Consider the following 23,802-nt stretch of genomic DNA (forward strand, 5'->3'; position numbering starts at 1 on the left):
ATGAAATGCCTTCTAATTTTAAATGGGCAACAGGATTGGGGTGGGGATATGTTACTTTATTTATTTATATATATATATATATATGTGTGTATATGTTGAACTGCATCCCAATCATCACAGATACTGCAGAAGACCTACTGGTACCCTCATGGACTCAAGATGCTGACAGAAATCAGTCAAGTTTGGTGAAGGAGAAATCATGGTTTGGGGTTACATTCAGTATGGGGGCGTGCGAGAGATCTGCAGAGCGGATGATCAACATCAACAGCCTGAGAGATCAAGACATTTGTGCTGCCCATTACATTACAAACCACAGGAGAGGGACAATTCTCCAGCAGGATAGCGCTCCTTCTCATACTTCAGCCTCCACATCAAAACTCCTGAAAGCAAAGAAGCTCAAGCTGCTCCAGGATTGGCCAGCCCAGTCACCAGACATGAACATTATTAAGCTGATGAAGGAGGAGGCATTAAAAATGAACACAAAGAGTCTTGATGAACTCTGGGAGTCCTGCTGAACGCTTTCTTCTTCATTCCAGATGACTTTATTAATCAGTGGTTTGAGTCATGTCAGAGATGTATGGATGCAGTCCTCCAAGCTCATGATGGAGTCAGACACAATATTCATTCTGTCTCCACTGCAGCAGGACTTTATATTCTATACTGGACATTATTTCTGTTCAGTGATGAGACTTTAGTCTGAGCAGAGTCAGATCTTACTGTCCTAATCAAATCATTAATAATCAAGCATGATCAGATTTTATTGTGCTCAAATATTAATATTATTTGTTGTTCCTAAAACTTGGATAGACAACAAGACTTTTGTCAGGTAGTGTAGTATATTGAGATATTTTCTGACATTATTTGCTTAGGTGAGTAATTGAGTAGTTCCTGTGTTAATAAGCAAATCAATCATTCAATTCATTCAAAACAAATGATCAGAAGCGAATCAAGTAACTGACTTTATGAATTAATCATTGAGTCGTTGACTGAAATGATTCATTTTAAAAACATTCACTGATATCATGACATAAAAAAACAAAAAACGCTTCATATTTTTGCAGCGTGAACTTTTTAAACCCATGTAAGGCAGAAGAAGCAACACAAGCAAACTGTAGGTGGGATTTGAAAAGCACATCTTAAGATCATAACAGGTCTTCAAACATTTATTAACAAGATTTCCTTTTTGTCATATTAAGAAATGCACATAACATCAGCTTAAACTCTCTGAAAACAATCATTACATGCGTTTAATTTCTTGATTTCTGAAACACGAGTAAAGGTGTGTAACCCTTCTTCTGGCCTGTTCAGAGGAAATATCATCGAGTTATCAAGGTAACTTTGGTCCTGACTGTACACACACACATGACGACTGACAAACATGAACACGTAAAAGCTTTAAATGCGGGACAATATATCCAATTCTGGCCTCAGAATATTCTCTCAAACCTGCCGCCTGATTATTAATTAAAGGGTATTTCACCCAAAAATGAAAATTCTGTCATCATTTACTAACACTTTAGTGTTATTTTGATTAACACAAAACAAGATATCTTGAAAAATATTGGAAACCTGTAACCATTGACTTCCATAGCTCTCTTTTTGACTAAAGAAGTCAATGGTTACACGTTTATACATTCTTCAAACTATTTTCCTTTGTGTTTAACAGAAGATACTTTGAAAAATGTTGGAAACCTGTAACCAATTACTTCCATAGTATTTATTAGTACATAAATCAATGGTTACAGGTTTCTACATTCTTCAAACTATCTTCGTTTGCATTTAAGAAACTCATAAAGACTTAGGGAGGGTAAATAGTGAGTAAAGCTTAATTTTTGGGTGAACTATCCCTTTAATATCCAGTCCACTGCAAAACAATCTGTTTTACTTAGAGTTTTCGTCTTGTTTCTAATCCAAATATTTAAAAATCCTCAAATCAAGAAGCATTTCATAGAGGAATAAAAATAATTGTTTTCAGAAATAAGTCGTCGAAATTAAAGGGATAGTTCACCCAAAAAAAGCAAACTCTTTCATGGTTTACTCATCTCTTACCCTTATGAGTTTCTTTCTTCTGTTGAACACAAAAGAAGATACTTTGAAGACAGCAAAAAAAAAAAAAAACCTGTAACCATTGGCTTCCATAGTATTTGTTTTTCCTACAATGGAAGTCAATGGTTACAGGATTTCAACTTTCTTTAAAATTTCTCCTTTTGTGTTTAACAGAAGAAAGAAACCACTTGAGAGTGAGTAGATGGTGAGTAAATAAAAAATGTAGGGGTGAACTATCCCTTTAAGTGAGTTTGACCTTAAAAAATCAAGTGAAATAATCTGCCAATGAGGTAAACGGTGTTATTTCAAACCAAAAACAAGATTATTTTACATGTTTTAAGCAAAAACTCACTTCATTTTGACTTCATATTCATAAAAACAAAACAATATTTGATAGTTGTCTAAAAAAAACGCTTCTTGACTTCAGAATGTTTAGATATTTGGACTAGAAAGAGACGAGTGTTTTTTGCAGTGTGTTGGATTGTGTGTGGGTGGTGTGCGTCTCATACTAGCTTGAGGCACTGGATGTTAAAGCTGTCTCCTTCTCTGCATGCGGCGGCCTCCAGTAGCGCCTGTTTTTTCTGTGTGCTGCGTGACGACTCCAGCTCGTACATGGTGGTGAGGTTGAAAAGTACGCTTTCGTGCAGGTACAGTGCTGGGTCCTTGTGCACCAGGCTCTCCAGCTGGCCCAGGGACTCCTTTAGCCTTCCCAAGTACAGGAGACACACGGCTGCATTGTTGTTTGCCTGAAAAAAAAAGATTGTTAGTACTAATGCTTCTCTGGTGGTGCTTATGATCGTGTGTACAAGAATAAAGGGTTGAGCGTTTACCACTGGGTTCTTGGGATCGAGGCGTAGGACACTGGAGAAACACGTGTGCGCGTCTGCGTAGTTATTCTGACTCAGGTAAACAAAAGCCCTGTTGATGTCATTACAATACGGTTAAAAGTGGTTTGAAATGTGCACAGTGCTGCTTTAAACATAACATACATGAACCCAGGTAAGAGGTCTAAACACCGGTTAGGGTTGCCAGATGTTTATAAATAAAAAAACTGGCCTAATGGACAGTTAAAACCAGCCCAATAATATCAAAACTCAAGTTTACACCACTGTAATCATTAAAGTGATGTGCAAATCAAGACTTTTACATGTGATAGTAAGTCGTGCGCACACAATGTTTTGTCGTGCACACACAATATGTATGTAAATGTCGTGCGCACACAATACTATGTTGTGCACACACGATATGTATGTCTATGCCATGAACACATGATATGTATGTCTATGTTGTGCACACACGATATGTATGTATATGTCGTGCGCACACAATACTATGTTCAGGGCCGGCGTGTCCATAGAGCGGCATAGCCATATTTATTACAGAAATTAAAACACAGGCATGTTAATGACATTTAAATTTTAAAACAATCAATGCCAATAAAGAAAACATTGATTTCCATGTTGGATTCTAAGTGGACTGCAAAAACATGCCAAAATACAGATATTGCAGATATGAAACATGGAAAATTATAATAATAAACTATAGAATACAAACTGTTGCACTCATTGTAAAATTTTAGTTATTTTTATTTTAATTAGAGTTGAGAACATTAGTTATAGAGTAGAAACAATTTAGCTCAATCCTCCTTTACATTCATCCAGTTGCAAAAACTAGGAGTATCACACAAGGCGCTGCAGACGTTTTGGCCCCAACGGCCTTCCATACTGGAGCGACTCCCTCAGATTCAACACGCATGATCACGTTCATCAAATTTGCTTAAACTAAGCGTCCTAAAGTATTACTGTATTTCACAAGGATTCTGACACAACAACGCGAAGCATAGGCTTTCATTGCGTTTAATGAGGAAACACGCTAAATTTGGAGGGCTCATGCTGAAAGGCAGAGTAATGCCCTGTCTTTGACAGCTCGCGACTTCACCAGAGACTTTCTGAGTACATGCACATAAGACACCAATACTCCGATTTTAATATGATTAAGATTATACTCTAATTAAAAGTCTACCGTGTAGCCTAAGCAGTGATTTTATTACCTTAAAGGAACACCGAGTCACGAAATGCGGAGGATTTTCTTTCTGTTCGCCACGCGGTATCAACTTACAACTGAAGTCGAAAGTTAAAAATGAAACACCCGAAACTGCATGAAACTTTGGAGAGCCTGGTGATGCGACTAATTGTTTTATACTGAAACTTGCCTTCAAAAAGTGCTTCCTTGGTCTTATCCACATTTCTTGCATGTTAAACACACGTCCACCACAACAGGAAGTAAAAAAACCTGCAACTGCGTTAATTTTTTTTTAACGCGTTAATTATTTAAAATTAATCGCATGCGTTAACACACTAATTTTGACAGCGCTAGTTATAATATAAATTTAGTAATAAAATATTTCAATGTAACTGCATAAATATTTTAACCGTGGCAAGTAGCCCAATTCTGCGGGAAAACCACAGACTTGGCAACCCTGGCAGGTGGAGCAACAAGACTGAGATATTTTAATATTAACAAAGCAAGCTCATTGGCTACCAAGGCCACAGCAACCAATTACCTGCACCATGTAGTTGGAAGCTGATTGGATGTGACTAAACACCCTGCGCACCCAACAGAGTTTCATGACAGAACTTTTTAATTTGAACTGTATCACGAGCAGATTTCAGTAAGTGACTGACATCAGCGTTTACCTGTTCATCAGAACCGAGGTTTCTTCAGTGGCTGTTTTTCCCTTTGACTGACAGGCGTTTTCCACATCCTGAAAATATTTCTCCGCAGTTCTGATGTCTCCGATCTAATAATCCCAGCAAACAGAAAGTTAATTACCGTCTGAGTGAAGATAAAACATGAAGAGCAAAACAGACTCTTTGATACTCTTCAAAAATAAGCAACTCTGCAGAGGAAAGACAAGCGTTCAGTCGTTCAGTGAGAGCTAAGCTGAGCTGCCTTCATGGTACCTAAAACTCAGAATTGGCGCAAACTAAACTAATGCCGAGTTCAGACTGCAGGATTTTCAAAGTAGTCGTGTCACAGATGTTTTCACACTGCATGACTATCTGGGCTAGCGTTTCGTCGCTGCTTTGTTTACACTGCAAGATGGATCGGCGACAGGGACTTTCACATTGCATGACTTTACTATAGGGAGAATCGCCGACAACTTCGTCCAAACTACGTCTCACAGCCAAAAACACGTCGTAAATTTTTTGTTATTAACTACATAATGAGAAAGAAGCCTTTAATGGGGTAGAAAATACATATTCGCTCACCTGGGTTTAAAGGGAATTAGCCATTTCTCCTCAACATTGATAATAAACTAATTTCTTTCTGTATGAAACGTCAAACAGACACGGTTGCTCCTGAGTCCTGTCAAACCTCCACTAGTTTTTCCTCCATTTCGTGGGTCCAAATAAACCGAAAAAGAGCGCTGTTAACTTCTCCCCCAGCCTCCCGCTGGCCTGCAGCAGGTATACACACACAAGTGAATGCCGCTCTCTCATTGGCTGTAGGCGATCGCTGATGTTATTTTCAGTCAAAACTCAATTCACACGGCATGATTTGAATCGCCGACAGCTCCAGATATTCAGCACGCCAAATATCTCACAAGCATCGGCGACTCATCGGTGATTCTCTCAGATCGCATCTTTGATAGCACGAGCACCGATTTGCCTGTGATTTCAGGCATTTGTCAGTGATTTCTCAAAACCTGTCGGCGAGCCAAAATCGGGGCTAAAATCACGCAGTCTGAACTCGGCATTAAACGTATCCAGCTGATCTGTCTTCATGCTACAGGCCCCAGGCGTCTTTGCTCTAACCCAGGGGTGTCAAACTCAATTCCTGGAGGGCCGAAGCCCAGCACAGTTTAGTTCCAACCCTGCTCCAACACACTTAACTGTAGGTTTCAAACAAGCCTGAAGGACTCAATTAGTTTGATCAGGTGTGTTTAATTAGGGTTGGAGCTAAACTGTGCAGAGCTGCGGCCCTTTTGGAACTGAGTTTAACACCTGTGATCTAACCTGCAGGAAAATGCGTCCGATTCCACTCAGCAGCTGCACTTTCTGCTCCGGCTCAAACTCGATGATGGAGCGATACGTCTCCACCGCCAACACATAGTCCTTCATGTGAGACGAACAAAACAAACAAGAGAATTAGCTGTTAGTGAATTAATTCTTGATTATTTGTACAGTATTAGCATTAAAGCGGCATCTTAATGTGTTTATTCCTGCAGCTCTTTTCCATACAACATCAGTTAAAAGACAGAAACAACATAAAAGTACTAGTGGAGGACTAATTATTCACTTCTATAAACAGTTAAAGTCAAAATTTTTAGCCCCCCTTTGCTTTTCATTTTTTTATTTCCCAAATTATGTTTGACAGAGCAAGGAAATTTTCACAGTATGTCTGATAATATTTTTGATAATATAATACAGTCTCATTTGTTTTATTTTGGCTAGAATGAAAGCAGTTTAAAATTTTTTTAAAACCATTTTAAGGACAATATTATTAGCCCCTTTAAGCTGTATTTTTTTTTTTTGATAGTCTACAGCAGTAGTTCCCAACCTGGGGTCCGCGCCCTCCTGGGGAGGGCACTAGAGTTCACAAGGGGGGTGCGGGAGAGGATAAGTGTTGAGGTAGAAAAAGGCATAAAAATGCTCCACTATTATGTATGTATTAAGTACCAAAAATAATAAAAAACAAAATAAAAACACATGCTTAAAATTCCAACAAAATAGTAAAAATAATTAAAATAAAGATCTTTAAATAATTATTTACATTTTCTCACTCGCGCAACGTGCTTGTCAACGTGTCGTAAAGGCCCAATCAAAACAAAAATGGCAGAGAAACATAAATGTAGTGATTCTTCAGAGGCGAAGAAGAAGATTAGACAGTATGACAAAGCCTACATACATTTTTGTTTTATTGAAGGCCAAGACAAGTTAAAACTGATTAATTTATATTTTCTATACATATTATATATTAATATTACACAAACACACATATACAGTGTAAATATATATATATACATACATACAGTACATATGTGTGTGCGTGCGTGTATATTTACATATAACACATTGGAGGGGGGGCTCCAATGTGGGGGCCCCAAAGAAAAAGGTTGAGAACCACTGGTCTACAGAACAATCCATTGTTATACAATTACTTATAATTACCCTATAATTATCCTTATCTAATTACCCTAACCTGCCTAGTTACCCTAATTAACCTAGTTAAGCCTTTAAATGTCACTTTAAGCTGTATAGAAGTGTCTTAAAGAATATCTAGTCTAATATTATTTACTGTCATCACAACAAAGATAAAATAAATCAGTTATTAGAGATGAGTTATTAAAACTATTTAGATTAGAAATGTGCTGAAAACACATTTAACTCTCCGTTAAACGAATTAGGAAAAAAAATGAATATATATATATGAGAAAATCCTTCTTCATATTTATAAATTCTATATTTATATCTTATACAAATTAGATATAAATATATATGTAATTTTGGTTTAGTATTTTTCTATTATATATATATATATATATATATATATATATATATATATATATATATATATATATATATACACAGTTGAAGTCAGAATTATTAGCGCCCCTGTTTATTTTTTGCCCCAATTTCTGTTTAATGGAGGGAAGATTGTTTCAGCACATTTCTAAGCATAATAGTTTTAAAAACTTATTTCTAACAACGGATTTATTTTATCTTTGTCATGATGACAGTAAATAATATTTTACTAGATATTCTTCAAGACACTTCTATACAGCTTAAAGTGACATTTAAAGGCTTAACTAGGTTAATAAGTTCAACTAGGCAGGTTAGGGTAATTAGGCAAGTTATTGTATATTGATGGTTTGTTCTGTAGACTATCGGGGAAAAAATTAGCTTAAAGGGGCTAATAATTTTGTCCCAAAAAAGTTAATAACTGCTTTTATTCTAGCCGAAATAAAACAAATAAGTCTTTCTCCAGAAGAAAAAATATTATCAGACATACTGTGAAAATTTCCTTGCTCTGTTAAAAAATAAATATTTTTAAAAATTATAAAATATAAAAATATATATTTATTTTGGATACGATTCATTGCAATTATTCATTTGACAGTGCTACAATATATATAAATATTTCAGGTCATATGTTCAGTTTGAATATAAATGTGGGATGAAAAACAAGATTTGAGAGCATCAAACATTTGTCATATTCTAATTCAGTTTAATCCCTAAGCTTCACACATGTGGACACCGTAGCTTTGTTTCCTTTCATAAATATAGATTAGAGCCATCCTAAAAAAATGACCTTCTCCAGCAGAAAAATACAATAGGAAATATATTGAAAACTTCCTTGCTCTGTTAAACATATACACATGTAGGACAGAACACCATCTATTCCCTTTTTATGGCATCACTACCGCCTTTGGCCAGCAGACGGCACTTGTATAACATGATAACCTGTGTGGTGTGCATGTGTGTGTGCTCAAATATAGGGGATACTAAACAGACTCAGCATGTGTGCATAGACACTGTTTTTTTTTTCAACAGGACTATAGAGCATGCATAACCGCATGCATTGGCGTGAATATCGATGTGCAGTTATGACTCAGATATGAGCGTATACAGTAGGCGTATGTCTGCGAGCCCACGTACCTTCATCATTAGCAGACAGTTGGCCATGGAGTACATCAGTCTGCTCAGACGTGACCTCCACAGCTCCAGAGAGGCTGAGCGAGAGAGAGAGAGAGACAGAAAGAGATGGACTGAGCAAATGGAGGGAATTGGAAATTGCAGTCTTTTCCTCCGGTTCCCAGCTCTGAACCATCAATTATTTGTCTGCTGGCGGGAATTATAGTGCAGGAGGGAAAGACACAGTGACAATTGCATTTATTTCCCCCCTCTGGCTCACTGTAGACCCCATCAGCCCATCTGATCTCATATCTCTGTGTGTGGGTGTGTGTGTGTGTGTGAAAGAGAGAGAGTGAGAGAGATGGATAGACAACGCTGCATGCATGTGTGTGAAAATTGTCCATGTTTGTGTGTGAACAGTGTGTTTGTGTGTGTACACTGTGTTTATACTGTATAATAAATATGCTACCTAAATAATATATAATAGGTCTGTACAATATTGGAACAAACTGACATATATGAATATCATTTCACTACTTAAGTAACTCTGTTTAGAGAAAATTCATACACTATAAAAGGTGATTAGTTGCATTACTTTAAAAAAAGTGAGTAAACCTGTCGCCCTGAAAGCATCAAGTTGACTTTACTTTAAAAAGAGAGTTAGGGCTCTATTTTGACGGTCCATGCGCAGAGCGCAAAACGCAGGGCGCAAATGCTTTCAGGGCGTGTCAGAACGCATTTTTGCTAATTTAAGGACGGGAAATCTGCCTTGCGCCGTGGCGCATGGTCTAAAAGGGTTGAGTTTAATTTCTTAATGAGTTATAGGTGTGTTTTGAGAATAAACCAATCAGAGTCTCATCTCCCATTCCCTTTAAGAGCCAGCTGCGTCGCGCCAAGACCGCATTCACTATTTACAGGACGCAAAGTAAGTCTAAGTGGAAAAACTGAGCATTTCACAAGCAAACAGTTCACAGTTTATTAACAGAAAACTGTTAAACAGAGCATCTACTGCGTGAGAATGAGAGATAATGGATCTACTTTCACCTCGCTCTTGGATAGGGAAACCTTTACGCACAGACATCAATTAGTCTATAAATAAATACTTTTGTTTGTTAAGCGCAAATATTCGTTTCAAAACTATTTCTAAATTCAGTTCTAATTTCCAGCAAACGAATAAATGAACAATAATAACAAAGTGTGCTTAAAAACCTGAGTTATATCCTAAAACACATGCTGTGCCCCATATGGTCTAAAACCTGACAGGTGGGCAAATCTAAGCTTGTTTTTAATAAAACAAATATAAATATGGATATAATAAATAATACTGCTAATAATAATAACATTATACAAAAGCAAATTGTTATGAATGAACTGAAAAAGCCTCCCGAGATGAAGAAGACATAAAAGCAGTGATTTTTCATATTTATGTCGGCTAGAAAATAATATGTTTTGTAATATTTTAATCCTTTATATTTGTATTCTATATCTATTCTTATTATATCCTATATATATCCTTAATATTTCAATATTTTCATATGTAAAGATATTTGCCTATTGCTCTCTTGTGTGTATTAAGCAGTGTGTAAGCGAGGCGCAACTCTGCGCTGGAGTTTAGACCGGGTTTGTTTTGGTCTAATGAAAAATCTATTATAGTTTCTTAAAATAGCAGCGCGCCAGCAGTGCGCCTCAGAACACCTTCCTTTTTAGACCAGAACGCCTATGGGCGCACATATGAGCGCTAATGCATTTGCTATTTAAACAGCGTAGCGCAACGCCTCAAAACGACTCTTGCTCCAAGCTGAAACTACCAAAGACTATTGCGCCGCGCCTTGCGCCACACTGCGCCGGGTGTATGATAGGGCCCTAAATCCGTTATAACTTGGAACAGTAATCTTTGCCTTTTTCAGGGTTAATTATTGTGATCTCCCGATTGCAACAGAGAAATACTGGGAGATCTCTGTAGACTGATGGCATTTCATGCCGTTCAGCCTTATAAATCTTCAAATTAGAGCAAAATCAGCTGTTTTGTCATCATTTTAGACATTACGCAAGAGAATCATTCAAATTCGACTCATCCTGTTGCCCTAAAAGCAACAAGTTGACTTTACTTTAAAAAGTAAATCCGTTATAACTTGGAACAGTTCACTTAATTTTTGTAATTATGCACAATACTCATTTGCTGAATCATTTTAAGGCAATAGGTTTACTCACTTTTTTTAAGCAAAGCAAACTAGATGCTTTTTCTATTGACCTTATTTTCCCCAGACGAGCGGGCGCTGCCATTTGAATCTTTTTGGCACGAGACTTCCGGTCTCATTCACTTCCATTCATTTTTAGACATTGAAAACTGCTCGTTTCGCTGTTTGATGTTGCAAACTGATATTTCCTTGTTATATTATTCTACTTGGTCTGTATAGTCATGCAAACATTTGTTTGTAGAGCAAGTAGTTTGCCCGTTTTCTGCCGTTTATTATTCCTTGTCATTTCTCTCATAGGCGACTGAAACGGAAGTTCTAAGACAATCGCGAAAACAGGCACACTTCCGCATTTTAGAATAAGGTCAATATTGATTAAGGTAAGTTTTTGGCACATCTCCATAATTATACAAAAATGAAAGCACAGAAGAAAACAATAGAGCAAACATAAAAAATAAAAAAAAGTGCTTAATGGTTCGAGTCCAAGCGCCCTATCATACACTAGGCATGGGCAAAGAGCATAGAATCACCAAGAGGCGACACTCTAGTGCGATTTGAGAAACAGCCACTAGATGGCGCGGCGGCCATTTTAGAATAAAAACTCCAACAGAACAACAGAATATTATAAGTCTGTAAAATAAAAGAATAAAAGTGCTGATGATTGTGATGGTAAGTGTTGTATTGTCGTCTTTCAGGTCGTATCTCAGCTTTAATGTGCTTTTTAAATAAATAAATAAAAAACAAAGCAGCTGCTCGCCATCGCAACAGCAATAAGATCCAATAGACAGCGACCGCTTTCACTCCAAAATGGCGAAATCCGGGGCAATTTCACACAGCCGCCATTTTAAAGAACCAAAGCGAGGCTGCGGTGGGAAGAAACCCGAAAGTATAGGTCCGGCACTGTAAACATTGCAGCAATATGCTGTGGACTACAAACCTCCAGCTGCTGCAGAGATTTCAAAGTGCAGAAATGGTGTAAACATGAGTTTGCAATGCAATGTAAGTGTTTGTTTGCTAGTTTCAGCTTGGCACAGGTATCGTTTCCACATTCTGTGCCATGTTGTTTAAATAGCAAATGCATACGTGCAATCATGGATGTGCTGGTTTGAATACAGGGCTCGAAATAGCGACCATTTTGGTCGCATATGCGCCCGAAATTTAAGCTATGCGACCTCATAATATATATTGGGAGCATTCATGCGACTGAATATTTAGGTTGGAGTGCGACCTGTTTTTTTTTTTTTTTTCTAAAAACGTGCTGAATAGCTCTTCCCTGCCGCTATATTGGTTTATATTAGCTGTCAATCACTCAAGACTTTCCGCTGTCAGATGACAGGGAGGGAGCTTTTGGATGGCTCTGCAGCGAGCACCACTTGTGTGAGCTTTTGTGACCGCGGGGAATGCAAACTGCTGAAGAGTGAAAAGTACACTGAATATCGATGCGTTGCATGCGCTGCGTGTTCAGCCAACACAATCTCACAGCAATTCGTAACTTTTTAATACGTTTCCTCGTGAGCAGGCTGCAACAGCGCAAATGTCCGCTAAAGCACCATCGCCAAAGAAGCTTGCCTTTACTGAGTTTAAACTGATGCGGGTTATAACAAGGAACAGTATTGCGATGGTGGTTATTGGAAGAATCCTGCTCTGCCCCCCTCATATTGGCTGACTCGCATGCTTTTCCACAAACACAGAAAAATGTAATTCAGCGCGTAACGAAGCTGAGCATTACAACGACAAGAACCGAAACCAAAACTTTTAAAAGTGAGAATTTTTCTCCTTTCTTTTGTCCGTTCTTTCTTGATGTGTATATTATTTTTCTATTTAATTATTGATGACTGCTTTGCACCTTTCAGCATCGAATCGAATGATTTATTATAATATTTTGTTTGTTTTGTAGCAGAAATAGGCCAGTATTTATTAAATTGACATGCATATAAAAACAGCAGTACAAAATAAATATTTCTTACTGCAATGCTTCATTTGTGTTTGATCCAAACCATCAATTTATTTTCCATAGAGTAACAGCAGGACTTTATATAGCAGATAACTTACATTAAAGCACATTCAAGCGGCGTGATGATGAGAAATATAATTCATTGTTAGTATTATTGTCATCATTAATATTTTATAATTATTCAACATTAATTTTGGAAATATTGCACAAATATTAAATCATCACAGCATTAGTTAGATAATTGTTTCTGGGTTTTGTTAGTCCCAAATGATGCTGTTTTCAAATACAATAAATCCCTTAATATACAACTTGTCAATATCATTAATTTTTGGTGGGTGCTCCTAAATTTTTTCTGGTGCTCCTAAATGTTTCAGGTTTGGAGCACCAGTGCTACCAAGTAAGAAAGTTAATTTCGAGCCCTGGAATGATTTGAGTGTTAAATTTGAGTGTTAAGATGCAACTGGAATAGACTAACTACTGACCAACTAGAAGAAAGTCTAAAGTCAATGGCGCAGAATTTTTTGTTGTTTAAATTACAGATGCACTGAAATTAAAGTCTGGACCGAAACGGAAATTTCTGGAAGCTCGAGGCATCAGTGTTTGACATGCAGCAGAGATCTGAGAAGCGTGTACCGAGTCTGTTCTCCTGCGTGAGGTTCACCATACTGCCGTCCTCAGCCAGACCCTCCTGCAGGTTGCTCAGGATCTGTGAAAGGACAAGAGCATGAGTTTTACAGCGGCAATTACAGCTGCGCTAATTAAATGTGAGCAGTGTAATGCTGAGGTCACACCTTCTGACAGACGCTCTTTATTCTGTGGAGACGGTCCAGAGTTTCCTGAGGCTTCTGCAGGTACTGAGGGAGCTCGGCGTGCAGAAGACGCATGGAGAACGGCACCATTGAGCCTACACAGAACACGACAGACGGTCACACCTTAGTTGAAGGTACACCTTTATAATCATGACATGGCAAACGTCATTTTATGCATGCTTATGACAGCTGTCGTTAGGGCTGGGCGATATGGCAAAAATGCAATCTCCATAATTATTTTCCATTTACAGTTGAAGTCAGGATTATTCACCCCTTGTTTATTTTTTTTCCCTTTATTTCTGTTTAATGGAGAGAAGATTTCTTCAGCACATTTCTAAACATAATAGTTTAAATAACTCATCCCTAATAACTGATTTATTTTATCTTTGTTATGATGACAGTGCATAATATTTGACAAGACACTTCTATACAGCTTAAAGTGACATTTAAAGGCTTAACTAGGTTAAATAGGTTAACTAGGCAGGTTAGGGTAATTAGGCAAGTTATTGTATAACGATGGTTTGTTCTGTAGACTATCAAAAAAAAAAGCTTGATGAAGCTACTAATTTTGTCCCTAAAATGGTTTTTAAAAATTAAAAACTGCTTTTATTCTAGCCGAAATAAAACAAATAAGACTTTCTCCAGAAGAAAAAATATTATCAGACATACTGTGAAAATTTCCTTGCTCTGTTAAACATAATTTGGGAAATATTTAAAAAAAAATAAATAAATAAAAGGGCGATTAATAATTCAGAATTCAACTGTATATTTGTTTATAAGTTGTTAATGTTTCCAGATTTAAAAGAGTACCCCAACAATGTCTGAAGCCATAAAAATTAGAGGGTCCGTTAACTAGCATAACATATTTTTGGCCAATACATTTTCGGTGGTTCGCAACATCCCTAATATGATGAAGAGCCTTTATTTGTCACAACACTGTTACATGTAGCGAAATTGGACCCCTCCGACCATGCACAAACATCACACATGTCAGGGGAAGACAGGTCAGTCGAGGCGTAGCATATAAAAGGAAGGTAAAAAAAGCCCCACTCAGACTGTCCTTAAAGTAGGGTAATATCAACACATTTATAGATTGCCATTGGTGCACATTTCTGCTGTGTGATTGGCTCTTGGATCAATATAGAAAGTCCAGAGCTTATCATTGTTATTGACTTAAATGTTATTGCGATTCGATATAATATTGTTCATCAGCCCAGTCCTAGCTGTCGTTAAGTGTCATTCGCTAAGTTCTGACATTTAAAATGTAAAGATGACATTGTTTGAGATGTCTTTGTTATGACAACTCGAAATAACCATACCATACTCAATTCAAGTTCATTTATGTAGTTCTTTTCATAATAATTATTGTTGTTTCAACAGTGCTTGAAAAAACAAGCATATTATTGCATTACAATTAAATTTGGAAAAGGCAAGGTTATTAGTTACCATACCTTTATTAGTTACTAATAACTTTAACTAGTAACTAATAGCTTTTAACGGTTAAAGTTATTATATATAAAGATAGTTAACCAGCAGTTATGTAGTATACAGGTGATGTATATGTGTTCATGGTCAATAAAGGGTATATCCTGTCTTAGTTATGACAACTTGACATTATCATACATAACAACATAACTTGTCATAAATCTGTCATAAACATGATTGTCATGAGGCCATTAATAATTGAGTCATGTGTTTTATAACAGTGTCATTAAGGCACATGGAGAACGGCACCATTGAGCCAACACAGAACACAACAGACGGTTACACTTAAGTTAAAGGGACACCTTTAAAATCATGACATGGCACACGTCATTTTATGCATGCTTATGACAGCTGTCGTTAGGGCTGGGCGATATTGCAAAAATGCAATCTCCATAATTATTTGCCATATTGAACGATAACGACATATATTTGTATACAAGATGTGAGAGCTTCCACATTTAAAAGAGTACCCCAACAATGACTAAAGCCACAAAAATTAGAGGGTCCGTTAAATGGCATAAAATATTTTTGGGTAATAGATTTTCGGTGGTTCGCAACATCTCTAATATGATGAAGAGCCTTTATTTGTCGCAACACTGTTACATGTAGTGAAATTGGACAATTACACTCTTAAAAAAAAGATTCCTAAAGGTTCTACATAGAACCTTGGGGTTCTATACTTGGCCAGTAGAACCTTTTACCCAAAAAATGGTTCCATTTAGAACCCTTTGAGTGCAAAGAACCTTGGTTCTATAGTTTTTGATTCATAACATAATTATCTAGTAAAGATTATAAAATAATTATAAGCTATAACACAGATATACAAAGCTTTTTGAGTCAAACCTAATAAAATGAATGCTGTGGTCAAAAACGTTATCAGTGTACAGTATGGTGGGATTTTTTTCATTCAGGTTTGCACATTAGCAAATAACTTATATTTTATATATACTTAATATTTAACATTTTTAACAAATTATTTTGTGAAATAAATAAAATATCCAGTTTATTTATTTAGACTGTGCAGTACCATGTTTTTATGATTTAATAATTTATTTAAAACTAATAATCATCGTCGTGGACAGGTGGTGAAGAGCCTCGAGAGTGACGGTTAATTTTTCGAAAGGAGAAGTACACCACAGCTTCATCATTCACACAATATATATATATACTTAAAGGTTTAATATTTCACATTTAGCCTGCATTTTTGTGTCCTTTATAAATAACACCTGATCTTTCATATATAGATTATTAAAATATGTTTGGCTTTAAAAGGTTTTAATAATATCCAGGGACGGACTGGCCATAGGGAGAACCGGGACCTTTCCCGGTGGCCTGATGGTCAATAATCTAGCCTGCCACCGTGACTCTGGCCTACCTAAATAAAGAACCCTTAAACGGTTCTAAATAGAACCATCTAACTTGAATTCGAAGAACCATTTGGGGTTCTATTTAATGAACCCTTAAAATGGTTCTATTTAGAACCTTTTTGGGGTTCCATATATGAAGCGCTTGATAGAACCATTTTTGGTTCGATATAGAACTGTTTCTTTTAGGAGTGTACAATCAATTACAATCAAGAATGTAAGGTTATTAGTTACCATACCTTTATTAGTTACTAATAACCAGGACCAGACGGAATCTGCGGACGTTTTTTGCTATTTCTGCTGAGTATTTTGGTAAAAATCTGCGGGTTTCTGCGGAATTATTTTGGGAGTATCCAGCGAAGTATCATAACTAAAACCTTAATATATGAAATAAAAAGTAATTAATTACTGAATAAAAACTGAATAAATTTAGATTTACACATTTACTCAAGTAAATAAACAGAATTAATAATAAGCTAAAAATCTGCAGAAATCTGCGCGTGCAGATTCCGTGTGGGCTTACTAATAACTTTAACTAGTAACTAATAGCTTTTAACTGTTTAAACATAATTAACCAGCAGTTATGCAGTATATGGGTGATGTCTATGTGTGCACGTTCAATGAAGTGTATATCCTTCCCTAGTCATGACAACTTTATCAAGACAACATAACTTGTCATAAATCTGTCATAAACATGATTGTCATGAGGCCATTAATAATTGAGTCATGTGTTTTATAACAGTGTCACTGTCATATAGTTGACTTTATAATAAATAATACAATAATCGTCATAGATAGGCCTAACTTATTAACAAACAACAATGGCACTAGCAATAACACAAAAAGATAAAGCACATGATTTAATCATTAGCATCTTAATAAATGTCGCAGTTTACTATTTAGTATGTAAATATATTTAAAAACGTAATTCATTTGCATAATCAAAAGACGAATATTCATCATCAGTCCTCCAGTTTTCATCATCAACCTTCAGAAGTCATTGTAATATGCTGATATGATGCTCGATTATTGCTGGATTATTGTTAATGGCTCGTAAAACTGTTAAAACATTTTTAGTGAATCTTTTATAACGTTCATTTGAATTAGAAATCGACTTAAACAGAATTAATAAACAAAATTCATGACTTAATAATGTCTCTGCCATCACTTCTGGACAACCGAATGCGTCCTTGATCAATTAATGTACTATTTCCTTTCTAGAAACACAAACAAACACTACAGCTTAGCACATGAGATGCGGTTTACATGCATTTACCTCGTCTTCCCGGGTAAATGGCGGGGTAATACTCATAGTAAAGGTTTGGATGATCCAGATCCCCGAACGGCTCCAGCTCCAGTTCAGCGTTCTGGAAGAGGCTGAGCTTCATCAGGAGAGACAGACGCACAAACCACAGCTGTGTAGAGAACAACACACACACATTTCTTAATCTTTGCATTCATTTTTGCGTGGTACAAGCGCTGTGAGATGTCACAAGATGATGTTCTTGATGTGCATGTCTGAGTGTGTGTGTTTGTACAATGCTCTGATATGGAAAGCCATGCAATTCTATAGGGGGTTCTTACTTTTTCACATGACTGTATGCCACTATAGAGGAGGATTTACTTACTGCTGTAGCTTTTCTGAGTGTGTTTGTGTGTGTTTGTGTGTATTTGTGTGCATCTCAGTGTGTGCAAATGTGCGTGTCTGCGCGTGTGTGTGTCTCTGTTTGTCTCAGTGTGTGTATCTGAGTGTGGTTATCTGTGTGTTCATGTGTATGCATGTTAGTGTTTGTGTTAATGTGTGTGTGTGTCTCAGTGTGTGTGTGTGTCTGAGAGAGGGTATGCGTGTCAGTGTTTGTGTCTGTATGTATTTGTGTGTGTCAGAGTTTGTGCGAGTGTGTGAGCATGTTTGTCTGTATGTGTGTGCGCGCCCGGCTTCAGCTGACCTGTAGTGAGTCAGTGGTGTGTGTGGTGTGCTGTCCGCTCTTGCCGTAGCCCTGTCCGTGAGCGGTCAGCAGTCGGCCCGTCAGGTCCACAGCCGCCCTCCAGTTCTTAGTGCTCTGGAAGACAAGAGGAGATTAAACAATACTAATGTTTATACACACACACACAGAAAGCCATCAGTCGTAACAACAACGAGCACTTGATTTGCAGCAGTGCTTCTCAAACACCACTTCCTACCCCCCGGGGCTATCCATTCTTTAGGGGGCGGAGCTAACAGTTCTTTAGACTGGAGCTTTCCATTCTTTAGGGCAGGGCTATGAGTGCTTTAGGGAGGAGCTATCAGTCCTTTAGGGCAGGGTTATCAGTCCTTTAGGGTGGAGCTATCGGAGTGGGGCTATCAGTCCTTTAGGGCAGGGTTATCAGTCCTTTAGGGTGGAGCTATCAGTTCTTTAGGGAGGAGCTATCAGTCCTTTAGGGCAGGGTTATCAGTCCTTTAGGGTGGAGCTATCGGAGTGGGGCTATCAGTCTTTTAGGGTGGAGCTATCAGTTCTTTAGGGCAGGGCTGTCAGTTCTTTAGGGCAGGGCTGTCAGTCCTTTAGGGAGGAGCTATCAGTTAATTAGGGCGGGACTATTAGTCCTTTAAGTAGGAGCTATCAGTCCTTTAGGAAGAAGCTATCAGAACGGAGCTATCAGTCCTTTAGGGTGGAGCTATCAGTCGTTTATAACAGGGCTATCAGTCCTTTAGGGCAGGGCTATAGTCCTTTAGGGCTATAGTCCTTTAAGGTGGGGCTATCAGTCTTGTAGGATGGGGCAATTAGTGCTTAAGGGTGGAGCTATTAGTCCTTTAGGGTGGATATATTAGTGCTTTAGGGCGGAGCTCCAAATGCTTTAGGGCAGGGCTATTAGTCATTTAGGGTGGAACTATGAGTTCTTTAGGGCAGGGCTATCAGTGCTTTAGGGTTGAGCTATCAGTGCTTTAGGGTGGGACTATCAGTCCTTTAGGGTGAAGCTATCAGTGCTTTAGGGTGGAGCTATCAGTGCTTTAGGGTGGGGCTATCGAGGCATGTCTCGTTTTTGCCCTATTTTTGTCATTTCACCAATCTTCCTTTATTTTGTTAGCAACACCCATTTTTCAGTGATCCGATCAGTTCCTAAAGTATGAAATCATGCACTGCCTACATATTTTACTCATTTCAGGACTGTTTCTTCGATCAAAGTCTGAGCAATTGAAGTCATTTATTGTCTGATGATGTCAGTTTGACGCTTCAGCCACACCCCTCTTACTGTTCACTGCTACAAAAGAATGATATGCAAAAACAAAGGCCCGCCCCATTCCTAATTTTTTAGTTGGATGTACATCAACATACCAAAATAAAAGTCTCAGGAACTTCCGGAGATATTTTAGATGATGTTTTTTTATTCAGTGTAACACAAACTCTTACATACACCACCATACACCATTGCGTGTGTTAATATTTCAGATGAATGGGGAATGTTTAGCACTGACAGACATGTGCTGGGATGCTATAGATGTGGTGATGTTTGCTATTTTTTTGTCCATTTCTTATCTTGAGCTGTCTCTTTCCCAATATCCTCTACATTAGAGTCTCTGCTCTCTCTCTCTCATCTGTCAGAGACCCCAGAGCTTCTAAATCTTCATTAGAGCGGCAAATGAAGCCGAAAACCACTGGCAGGAAAACGGGCCAAAGCAGCAGCCGCCGCTGAGATAAAGCAGAACTGAAGTCAACGGCAGTGGAAATGAGGGTCCTTTCTGATGTACTGCACATTTGAGGACTCAAAGACAGCAGATTCTGCTCTTTTAAAGAGACGCTTCATGCAAAATCATCACCATTTACAATGTAGATATTCTGTTTTGCGATGTTCTGGTCACTCTTTTCCACACAATTACTGGACAACAAAGAGTACAGTTTTCATCATTTAAAAGTTATATGACACCATAAACCACAGGTGTCATACTCAGTTCCAAAAGGGCCGCAGCTCTGCACAGTTTAGTTCTAACCCTAATTAAACACACCTGATCAAACTAATTGAGTCCTTCAGGCTTGTTTGAAACCTACAGGTAAGTGTGTTGGAGCAGGGTTGGAACTAAACTATGCTGGGCTTCGGCCCTCCAGGAATTGAGTTTGACACCCCTGCCATAAACAAACAACCATGATTTGAAAGTCCCTTTGAAATTAAAGTAAAGTTTCTTTAGGTGTATCTTTAGGAAATCTATAAGCTAGTGTGCACCAAAAGAGTGGCAAAATTTGCATTTAGAAGATTTAAACCCCGCCCCCTTCTTCTAATTTGATTTCATTGGATGTGCTTGAGCTTAACCATTCCCACTGGCAGAGCTGTGATCAAAGAGAACGCTATTTGTTTGAAGGGGAGGAGCTCCTCTATGTCCCGCCTACTCCATGGTTCAGTTGAGATTACGTCAACAGGACATTCTCCCGAGTTTATCAACATTCTTAGGATTTATCTTCAACGCCTCCTCCTTCATCTTACCCCAGACATGCTCAATGTTCATGTCTGGTGACTGGGCTGGCCAATCCTGGAGCACTCTTTGCTTTCAGGAGCTTTGATGTGGAGGCTGAAGTATGAGAAGGAGCGCTATCCTGCTGGAGAATTGTCCTTCTCCTGTGGTTTGTAATGTAATGGGCAGCACAAATGTCTTGATACCTCAGGATGTTGATGTTGATCATCCACTCTGCAGATCTCTCACACGCCCCCATACTGAATGTAACCCCAAACCATGATTTCTCCTTCACCAAACTTGACTGATTTCTGTGAGAATCTTGGCTCCATGAGGGTTCCAGTAGGTCCTCTGCAGACTTTTGTTAGTTAGTGTATATCTGTGACAATGTTTAAATCATACTACGAGCATACTAAATCATTAGCAACATTTATTTATCCATTAATAAATAAATCTATGCTAATCTTAAAAATCTCTTCCAGCTGAAAGTGTACATGAATCAGTGAAGAGTAAAAAAAAACGTTAGATTCTGTTGCTAAAACTCAATACCGAACAATTATTATGATAATAAATAAAAAAAGATTACACCGGGAACTTCATTAGTATTCCTCAAGCTTCCGCCAAAGTCACCTCTAAAGCCAGACATTCAATGAAAGTAAATTACAATCACCGCAGTGCTCCTTATACTGCTGTTTTACACTCACGGATTCACTGATTTTACTCCATGAATATTTTATGCATATTACTATTTATTTAATTTTATCCTAAATATGGCCACGGCTTTGTAAAATAGCTGTTCGATGCTACTAACCTGAATGTGCTATATTTTGCTGTCAGTTTGTTGTGTGTGAAGTGTGAGGAAAACTGGGTGAGGACTGATTCACAGCTTCACTACAAAAACACAAGACCATTATTTGAAGATAATCCAAAATGGGAACACGAATGTAAGAGCTTTGTAAAGCAAAAGAGGAAACCTGTCAATGAGCCAAGGAAACAGAAAAGAAATGCACAGGAAATACACACAAACACACAATTATAATGCGCTAAAAAGGAATGTACGGATTAAACAAACACTATGGAGGACAAAATCTGCTAAAACAATAAATAAATAAATACGCAAATATAATAATAAATAAGTAAATAAATCCGTAAGTTCCTGCATAAATATGCAAATGAATAAATAAATATGCAAATAAATAAATAAATGTATTCACAATTCACAAATTTCTGCATAAATAAATAAATAATTAATAGTGCAGGTAAATAAATTACACAATTGTAAAAAATGTTTATCCTTATCTGAGGAAAAATAAATACAGAACTAATAAATAAAAATAAATAATAAATAAATAAATCAAATAAATAAATCAAGTTTTACCGAAATGTTTCTGTTTCTGGCGTTTCTGTGTGGAGTTTGCATGTTCTCCCTGCCTTCGCGTGGGTTTCCTCTGGGTGCTCCGGTTTCCCCCACAGTCCAAAGACATGCGGTACAGGTGAATTGGGTAGGCTAAATTGTCCGTAGTGTATGAGTGTGTGTGTGAATGTGTGTGTGGATGTTTCCCAGAGATGGGTTGCGGCTGGAAGGGCATCCGCTGCGTAAAAAAAAAAACTTGCTGGATAAATTGGCGGTTCATTCTGCTGTGGCGACCCCGGATTGGTGGAGGGACTGAGCCGACAAGAAAATTAATTAATGAATGTTTTATTTTATTTTTATATACATTGATTTATTTGCATACTTATTATTTTATGTATGCATGAATTTATGGACTTACTTACTCATTTATTTTTATATTTGTGTGTTTATTTATTTATTGTCTTTGCAAATTACATCCTCCATAAAATCAATACAAGAAATAACTTCAGTATATGACAAAAACAATAAAACAGAAGAAGAATAAATAAATAAATAAATATATAGATAGATAAATTAATAAATAAAGAAAGAAATGAATAGATAAACAGAAAGATAAATAAACAGATAAACAAATAGAAGTAAATAAACAACTGAATAAATAAATAAATAATAGATAAATAATTAAATAAACACATAAAAAAACTGATAGATAAGTAAATAAATAAATGAATAAATAAATAAATAGATAAAATAGATAATAAATAAATAAATAAATAAATAAACTGATAGATAATAAATAGATAAGTAAATAAATAAATGGATAAAAAAATAAAAAATAGATAAAAAAATAAATAGGTAGACAAATAACTAGATAAATAAATAAATGAACAAATGAAAAATACATAAATAAATAAATGAATAAATAATAGATAAAAACCTAAATAAATAAATAAACAAACAAACAAACAAACAAACAAACAAATAAATAAATAAATAAAAATCTAACACATTTACTTCATTTAAAAGCAATAACCCTCAAAATTACACTGTACCTGCACTGAAAAAAAGGATCACTTTTAAGATAACTGGTTGCTTAGGCTGAATTTACACAAACAAATTAGATATAGTAATTTTCAATTCTATTTTTTTTGTTCATATTTAGCCCATATAAATTGTTTGCAACCAGTTATACTTAAATAATGTAGTAAATCCAATCATTATTTTCAGTGTGTCCAAATGCAATGCTAACTGTATTTTGCAAATCTGAGTGAGACATTCAGCCCTTCAGGGTTCAAGAAAAGCTAGCGTAACATTATTTTCAGCGGCAGTCGAGATGATTCTGTGAGATATATAAGACAAAGATGCAGACAGTGCCAAAATAATCCCTGGAACCCCATACAGAAAAGACAAGAGCCAGAAAAGAAGCAGAAGAAGCGGAAACCAGCAGACAGGAGGAGGTGAGGGTGGATGAGGAGCTTTCAGGCTCAAATCAACAGCATGTTCTTTATTTGACACTCTTTTCTCTGTCTGAGCAGAT

At 37.0% G+C, this 23,802-nt stretch overlaps 1 protein-coding gene across 7 annotated transcripts in view; it reads right to left on the minus strand.

Moving 5' to 3' along the window:
- Positions 1–1,147: 1,147 nt before the first annotated feature.
- Positions 1,148–23,802, minus strand: part of trappc12 (trafficking protein particle complex subunit 12) — a 37,241-nt gene continuing 14,586 nt past the window's right edge. For 2 of the 7 annotated variants that reach the window (XR_015512798.1, XR_015512795.1), the window contains exons 5-14: positions 18,438–18,551; positions 17,768–17,906; positions 13,625–13,737; positions 13,467–13,539; positions 8,709–8,782; positions 6,066–6,164; positions 4,743–4,846; positions 2,877–2,964; positions 2,442–2,792; positions 1,148–2,002 (exon numbers count right to left, since the gene is read on the minus strand). Coding sequence is in view for 2 of the 7 variants with exons in the window: in NM_001080644.4 (NP_001074113.4) it covers positions 2,550–2,792; positions 2,877–2,964; positions 4,743–4,846; positions 6,066–6,164; positions 8,709–8,782; positions 13,467–13,539; positions 13,625–13,737; positions 17,768–17,906; positions 18,438–18,551 (1,047 nt within the window). In the remaining 5 variants the exon portion in view is untranslated. 7 annotated transcript variants of the gene reach the window in all.

This window comes from Danio rerio, chromosome 17 (genome assembly GCF_052040795.2).
Source record: "Danio rerio strain M-AB ecotype USA chromosome 17, GRCz13ab, whole genome shotgun sequence".
In the NCBI taxonomy this organism is placed as follows: Eukaryota; Metazoa; Chordata; class Actinopteri; order Cypriniformes; family Danionidae; genus Danio; species Danio rerio.